The 8,172-nt window shown below is 35.3% G+C and overlaps 1 protein-coding gene across 2 annotated transcripts; it reads right to left on the bottom strand.

The window, feature by feature from the left end:
* Nucleotides 1-1,010: 1,010 nt before the first annotated feature.
* LOC112503443 (protein N-lysine methyltransferase METTL21A) lies at nt 1,011-7,394 on the bottom strand. 2 transcript variants are annotated; one of them, XM_025107483.1, is made up of 8 exons: nt 7,103-7,394; nt 6,946-7,013; nt 5,675-5,794; nt 3,673-3,746; nt 3,523-3,580; nt 3,097-3,198; nt 2,402-2,513; nt 1,011-1,279 (listed from the first exon to the last, which is right to left on the bottom strand). In XM_025107483.1, exons 1-8 carry the CDS (start codon nt 7,207-7,209, stop codon nt 1,162-1,164), a joined length of 759 nt encoding a protein of 252 aa, XP_024963251.1. In that variant the 5' UTR covers nt 7,210-7,394; the 3' UTR covers nt 1,011-1,161. The 2 variants fall into 2 exon arrangements, with proteins under 2 accessions (XP_024963251.1, XP_024963252.1); XM_025107484.1 differs by lacking the exon at nt 5,675-5,794 and having other exon boundaries at nt 7,103-7,312.
* Between the last annotated feature and the right edge of the window lie 778 nt (nt 7,395-8,172).

Raw genomic sequence — 8,172 nt, 5'->3', positions numbered from 1 at the left:
TTCAAAATTGTCATTTAAAGGTCTCTATCAAACTTTTTGTTTATTTAAGGGTCTTGTTGACCTGCTACCAACTAAGGTATTCCACGTCATATTATTATTTTTATTTTAAAACTAATATTCTACGTCATATTTAAAATTGCAAAATAATTATAAAAAATAACTAAAATTCGTTTTTTTTTTCAAAAATTATTGTAATAAAATCTATTTTTCATTCCAAATCTCGTTTTTAAAAAAAATTCAGATATCAAATTGAAGATTTTTTCAAAAATGGAATTCTTTACTCACAATTTGATATGTGAAATTTAAAAAAAAAACGAGATTTGGAATGAAAATTAGATTTTATAACAATAATTTTTGAAGAAAAAAACGAATTTTAATTATTTTTCTATAATTATTTTGCAATTTAATATGACGTGGAATATTAGTGTTAAAATAAAAAATTAATATGACGTGGAATATTAGTTTTAAAATAAAAAATTAATATGACGTGGAATATCTTAGTTGGCAAAAGATCTGAATGATGTCAACATTAACAGGTCCACATGTCAACTAGACCCTTAAATAAACAAAAAGTTTGATAGAGACCCCTAAATGACAATTTTGAAAGTTGGTTACCCAAAATAAAAATCAAGTGAAAGTTGATTACATTTTGATGCAATTTTCTCTTTCATCTATCTTACTAGAATATTTTTCATCACATTGTTGTATTGTTTTCCTCGACTTCTTGTTATACTAGTAATAATGAAGTTAAATCTTTTGAACATAAAAACCCTCTCATTACACTTCAGGAAAAGCGACATAAAAGCATTTAGTATTAAAACTTAAACAAATTCATGCATCATACACTTGAGTTCATTCACATACTATATGCTTCATTCAATATTCGACTTTTACAATATACGTGGCTGTGGCTGTGGCATTCAAAATGTTTGAAGAAAATTTTCGGTTTCAATTTTGGAAGCGTGAATGGGCATGCCGTACATCTTAGATATAGTGCTGTTTTGAAAATTTTCGATTTCAATTTCCCTACATCAAGAACAATGTTACCATTTTTACAATTCGAAAAAAGGTTCGAGTGACTAAGTTTTAGTCCAATACTTAATATAATCCAACAAATTACCAAAACTAAACAAGCTTCGTATATCTCAGACATAGTATATCTTAAAGGATTATCTCGTATATGACTCCCTCAAGATTCGCAATCACACAACGGGTCCCATCAACTTCGTGGATCTTCAGCCCATGCTGGATGGCTTCATTTGTGACCATTACATCCATCCTACAAAAGGATGAGTGCATAAAGCTAGTTATGAATAAAAATCATTTGTCCCCAAAATGTGCATCAATCAAGTGAAGACATCATTACTTTATTAAAGAGAGAATAGAAAAGATACTCATATCTAGCTTTTCAAATCTTAGGGATCATTTACTAAACGCTTACTGGCTCCCTTACCTTATCGGGTGAGCATAGCATGAACCAAAATCTTACCCAGAAAGAGGTCTGACAAGGACCAATAATCTTACTCGGTAAGTGAAGGTAGTGACTCTTCGGTTAGCACTTACCGGGTAAGAGATGCTTACCAACAATCTTACTTAGCCATTTTGACGGCCGAGAATCTACTGTTAAGGTAAGTGAGGGTGGTGACTTTTATGCGGTTAGCATTGGTAGGCCCCTTAGCTTATATGTTTTTTCCACTTCTCACCAACAACCCCTTAGCTTTGATTAATTTTTGGTCCACTTCATCGAACTTAGTTTCTATCTGTAGGGTTGGATTATGGGCAATTGAGATGATATCTTTGTTATCTAAGTAAACTTTCATTAGAAATTGGTAAAGCAATGTGTAAGTCTACTAAGAACATCTTGATCCATATTGCCTCATAAATCCCTTGTGCAAGAGATATAAATTCATCTTCAGCATACTTCTTGTTACAACATTTGTAAGAGGAAATCTTCGCACCTAGAAGAGTAAAACGATTGTTGTAGCAAGAATTCGTCCTGAAGATGAACTTAGACCTCTTGAACAAGGGTTTTGTAACGCGATATGGATCAAGATGTTCTTAGAAGCCTTACAGACCGCTTAACCAATTCCTATGAAAGTTTACTTCAACAACAAAGATGTCCTCTCAATTGCCCATAATCCAATCCTACATGATAGAACTAAGCACGATGAAGTTGACAAACACTTCATCAAGAAGAAATTTGAGTCCTTATTTGCCGACTACTCAACAAACAGCTGGTCAAAAGAAAAAACACCCGCATCCATGGTGAAAGCTGACAATAGGCCTAGGGACCGTTTCTGTTTAGGATAATTAAGTACGTATCTTACACAATTACTGTTATCACTTCTGGTTAACATTCATATCAGATATGTTAAGCCCTAGAAGGGAAGGAGTCACTTACATTTTTGAACGAGAGACATATGCTAATATGAATCTGCATTGCTTTTTCCCACGTAGACAGAGGAGCTGTTGCACAGTGTTGAAGAGTAGAGGAACGCTGTTCTGCTGAAAACTTACCAACAGTCAAGGCAATACAACTTGCTTCAAAAAGTGCAGTTATTTACCAAAGGAAGGATAACGATTAAGCCAATAAAAATGACAGTGATAAGTTATTAGCATAGCTGTAAGCAATGGATCTTCGACTCAAACTCTTGATCCATACTTTTCTTTGGGTTTAGGTTCTTATTTTTAACACGGAATATAAAAAAGAGGTCAGTAAAAATCATTCTCTCATTTTCACAAATCAAGCATGTATGGACTTCTGTTTGTGATCAACCTGTGTATGCTTATTCGAGAGAGTAAAAAGTAAACTGAGGCACAAAAACAGGAAAGACATGGAGTCTAAGGCCAAGGGAACTCATAAAATTGACAGAAACACAACAACACATAAGCTCTGCCCACCAGTTGATGAAGATGAATGTTTTAGCATAGCACTGATTTACACTACCAGATGAAAAAGTTTGTGGTAATTGATTCATACCAACTTCTAATACATCGAATGGAGGGTAAAACAAATGCAAAAGCAGGATTCTCTTGTCTTTCATGGTACCCCCCTTTTAAACAGTCAAATTCATTAATGATAAATAGCGAGGATATAGATGTCAGCTCCAAGAACCAAATCAAATCCCTCCGAATGCTTTTGTAGAATTTGGTTGAGCTGGTCAGAGTTTCCCCATTCTAGTTTTTCTGCGGTTAAGGCTGTTCACAACAATCTCAATATTAGATAGCAAACACCAAAATGCCTCTAACCTAGGGGCCGTTTACTAAACGCTATGTGCTTATTGGGTCACTTTACCTTATTGGATGATCAAAACAACCATTGAGAATCTTACCCGGTAAGAGTATTGACAAGGACCGATAGTCTTACCTGGTAAGTGAGAGTAACGACTCTTACTCGGTCTGCGCTTACCGGATAAATTGCTGCACACGATGCCGTTTTAATGCACTAAAATCTTACCCGGTAAATTAAGTTAAAGCGCTTAACCGGGTAAGCATTGGGTAAACGGCCCTTAGTAATCTTACCAGCACATGGATTAGGATTCTCAGAAGATTCATGAAGCTCTATGTTTTTCTTCAAGATCTGAAAAGGAAAAGTTGTGTGAATAGTTGGAACATAACAAATAAAAGACTCACCAGATGTTTATGCAGAAAAATGACATATTGCAACCATGCCTTGAGGACTTCATCATTATGGTCTGTAAGCATGACTGCACGGCAAAATTTGCTACAAAGTATACCTGTGATACCTACATCCAGAAAAACAATCAGTGCATACTGTCATATACAAATAAATACAAGGAAAGTAGAAGTGCCATCAGTACTTCACATTCTTCACACACAATTATGTACACAACACAAGTCCAGATAGCCTGGGACACCCTTCCAAAAAGAAGTCACACAACACAATTATTATACAAGTGATTATCGTTCATTATATGAACTATAAGTGGTTCATTTTGTTATATTATATCCCTAGAATGGAGCTTTGGTGTTAAACTCTTTACTAAAAAGTGATAAGTATGCTTTCATGAATGATTTCGGTGAGTTTAGACCAGTTATTGCGTTTAGGTTCTTAAATGAAATTCGTTATTGGACTATCGGATGGCTTATGCTATGCTTTTCTTGCACTTGTAGATGTTGCCATGCTGGAAATGAAAATGATGAAAAATGTTAATGTACAAATGATAAGGAAGCAGCATCAGCACCAAAGTCCTGGCATGGCCACGTGAGAACAAAGAGGAAGCATGGCATTGCCGTGCTAGAACAATAGAAGTATCGATGGTACTTGGCATGGCTGTGCGGAGCTGAAGCATAATCTTGCACAGTCGTGTGATAGAGACAGAAGCCTTAGGTCCCGTTTTGTTTGCAGGATTGGATTTGGAATTAAATTCCATTCCAATCCCATATTTGTTTTGAAGGATTTCCAGGATTTGAAATCCCGGGATTTCATTGAAATCCTACAAACATAGGATTTTGAAATCCCACGGGGTGGTTGGTATTTCATGGGATTTCGTAGGATTTGATTGTAATAATGTTTTAAACTATGTTAAAAATATTTGTTTTGTTATAATCAATTAATAAAAAGATAATTTAATTATTTTTATAATTTGTTATAATTTGTTTTTATAAATTATTTATAAATAATGGAATTCAATTTCATTCCAAATCCTAAAAACCAAACACACCAAAAATTCTAAATCCTTCCAAACCCAAATCCCTCCAATACCAAATCCTTCCACGAAATCCAAATCCCTCAAAAACTATTCCATCCAACTAAACGCCCCTTCATAGTAGGGTTGCACAGCCAAGTGCCTTATACTGAATTCTGGAATCACACCACTCATTCCAGAATTCAGGAGGCTGACTGGAAAAGAGTTACAAAAGAGACAACAGGGTCTTTGTTACACATGTGACGACAAGTATGCCCCACCGTTGCAAGAAGAAGGAACTTAGGGGGCGTTTGGTTCACATAATGGAATTGGAATCCATCAAAGGAATTTGACTTTGAAGAAATTGGAATGGAATTTGATGGATTTTGACCACGCGTTTGGTTGGTAGGAATTGAAATGGAATCTCTCAAAAGAATTGGAACAACCGTCTTTGTTTGGACCACCCCACCCATCGTCCCGCCCACACCCTATCAACCACCATGTTACTGCTGTCGTCGTCACAGCTACCACCCCTTCCCGTGCCTCCCCACCACCCCCGCACACCCTACCCAAACCCCGCCTCCACCGCCCTTGCCAATTCCATCAAATTCCTTCGAATTCCGTGAACCAAACAACCCCATATAAATTTATAACCTCTCATTTAACCATAACCGTTAATCAAGAAAATGAACGGCCCAGATGAATTTGTAAAGTTAATACTGTTTACTTGGTTAACAAATGAATTTGCCTCAATATATACACACACACACACACATCATATGTATATTTTGACAATATTCCTGGTGTAAGATATACAAGTTATTAAGGATGTCTTTTCTTCTTTCACATACCATGCCATAATTAATAAACATTACTTTAGATAGTCTAAGAATTGTCCATCAATGTCTTAGTTAGGATCTCCTGCCTTAAAATAGCTTATTTTATGAATAACTAATGCCAAACACATTGCAGATAAAAATTTAAATATACAGTAAGCAATACAATGTATTTTGAATATAACTAACCTACACCAGATCCTAATTCGATAGCAGAACATCCTTGCAGAATCTCAGCATTATTTGAAAGGTATTCATTTAACAGTCTCGCACCAGGCCATACCAACTGCCCCGTCAAATCAAAATCAGCTGCACCACAAAGGTATTGATTAGAGTCTAAGTCACAAAGGTGCATTACGCTCTCCTCTGTTGTCAAACAAACCACGTGAAATAGACATCTTAATTACCAATGGACTGTGTGGTCATGGTTAAGCTAAATTATTTGGAGAGAATCCATAATCACAATAATATCCAAAGAAATATACCAACAGATGGTCTCTTGGGTATTAGTGTAACCAAATTTACATCACCAATCGAGAAAATCTCTTGGTCAATAGAAGACTACATAACCTAACAACATAGTAGTTGATTGTGGATTATTGAACCCACCTACTTGTGTATGTGTTTGTACTTTGTCCATATGCGACAAAACACCTACGTATCATGAAACCTCTTAGAAGTGTTTTGAATCCATTCTTGTACCTCAGCCCTCTTGGCTTGTTGGCACCAACAAATAAATCCACCAACACAAAGGTAGCGCAGATTGTTGCCCAAAGTGAAATAAGTATATGCAGAACATGTTCTCTTGTAGATGAATCAATGAGAAACTCCTCCATAGTGCAATCTTTAATGAAACACCTCCAAACAGGCACCCTCATACCTGTGTTCATCTCTTAAAAATATAACCAAGGGAAAATTTTCTTTTAACATTTCCCCACAGACCCCATATTTTCCATCCAAAAAACTCTACCTCACCCTATACGACATGCAATCATTCAACATGATCACCTACTCCTTAGTCCTGGGATATGCTTTTTCGAATCAAGGCATGGCAAAGATTCATCAAAAGGATAAAAAGCACAGAGTATGTTCAGCAAAACATTAAGAGATTGTCTCAGTTTTCATTTCTTATGATGGGATAAACAGGTATGTTGTTCACGACATTATAGCTGCAGAGTCCAAGAACAATCGTATTTATGCCTATCAACAATTTGAATAAGGGTAATGAACCCATTCTATATGCTATTTTAACCCCTCTCTACTAATTCACACATAAACATCAAATTAACCTTTTTACATTTCCATTGTCTTACAATTGACCCAAAGGGGTCCAAATAGAAACTCAAAGTGGTGTGCAACAGAAAATCAAAATGAAACTTTACTTCCCAGTTCCCAACATCCATGATAAAGTATTAAAACCTCAAACCCTGAAAGAATGAAAGATAAAGCACAAAACTTACTCGAAGCTGATTGGAGACAAAGAAGCTGAAGAACATGAGACCCAAATGTAAACGTAGTGAGCTCATAGCTGCACAAATTAACATACGAACAACATCATTCAACCAATTGCCGTTGGCTAGTTATTTACATATAACAGAGACAGAGAGAAAGAGATACTTGTCATTGATGAAGAAAGATTCACCCAAACAAACTGTATCATCGTCATCACTGTCTACTCCATTTGGTTTGATTAATGGGTCTTCTCGTTGGCCGTTTTCAGACATGGTGCTGTATAATGGTTTAAAACTATTAATGTCAACTGAAAATCTAACCTAAATGACCACGCCGCACTAGACCCACCTGTGTCGGTTATGCTTAAGGCTATCGGCTGGGTAGCAATAACAACTTTTAATTTATTATGAGCTCAAATGATGGAAAAAATATTATCTAGACAGTGAAGAGATTGATCTTGAAACAACAACCAAATTTATCAATCCAAGAAAATAAAGTCTTAGTTCAGTGGGTAGAACGTGCCCTTGATAATTGCGAACTGCAGGAGGGGGTGCTTCATATAATATTTTTGGATGAAATAAAATATGTTAAAGAAATTTGTCTTTGAATTGATCATTTCAATTCATCCGAATTCCGTCGGAATCATGCAAACCAACGCCTCCCTAAGGTTGTTTGGTTGGTTTTTTATTAAAAAGTTGTTCGTTTACCTTTTAATAGTTCCATTAAGAGTCAGCTTTTGAATCATTAAGTGGCTAATCTTGTTTGACAAAAAAAAAAAGTTAAGTCTCTTAATGGTTCTAGAACCCTATGAATGATTTTGTATCTTGTGCATCCCTTAATCATTCAGTTCCCTAATTTCATTTTGAACAATTACCAAATAATTATATTTCATTTTGTACTATATTATAAGAGTTTTAATCATTCTGACCACTTAATCATTCTGCCCCAAAACCGTTCAGCAACTACCAAACAACCGCTAAGTCCTGTGTGGATAAAGTTGTGTATATTGTTAAAAGTGCCTCCATAGATCTAGCTAAATTGTTATTCAGTTGGTGTGATGAATAAACAATCTAAATAATGAAAATGACTATTTTATCCTCGGTTTATATTAAACATTTTAGATTAAATTCTACAAAACAACAATATTTACAGCAAAGTTATAAATCAAACAACAACAAACAAATCATAAAACTGTAAACAAATCACCAAACAACAATATTTACACCAAAGTGGTA

The sequence above is a fragment of the Cynara cardunculus genome, unplaced genomic scaffold (assembly GCF_001531365.2).
Source record: "Cynara cardunculus var. scolymus isolate 2C unplaced genomic scaffold, CcrdV1 Un_Scaffold_3009, whole genome shotgun sequence".
Lineage (NCBI taxonomy): Eukaryota > Viridiplantae > Streptophyta > Magnoliopsida > Asterales > Asteraceae > Cynara > Cynara cardunculus.
The sequence above is the reverse complement of the archived record's forward strand: the minus strand, read 5'-3'. Positions and strand labels throughout refer to the sequence as shown.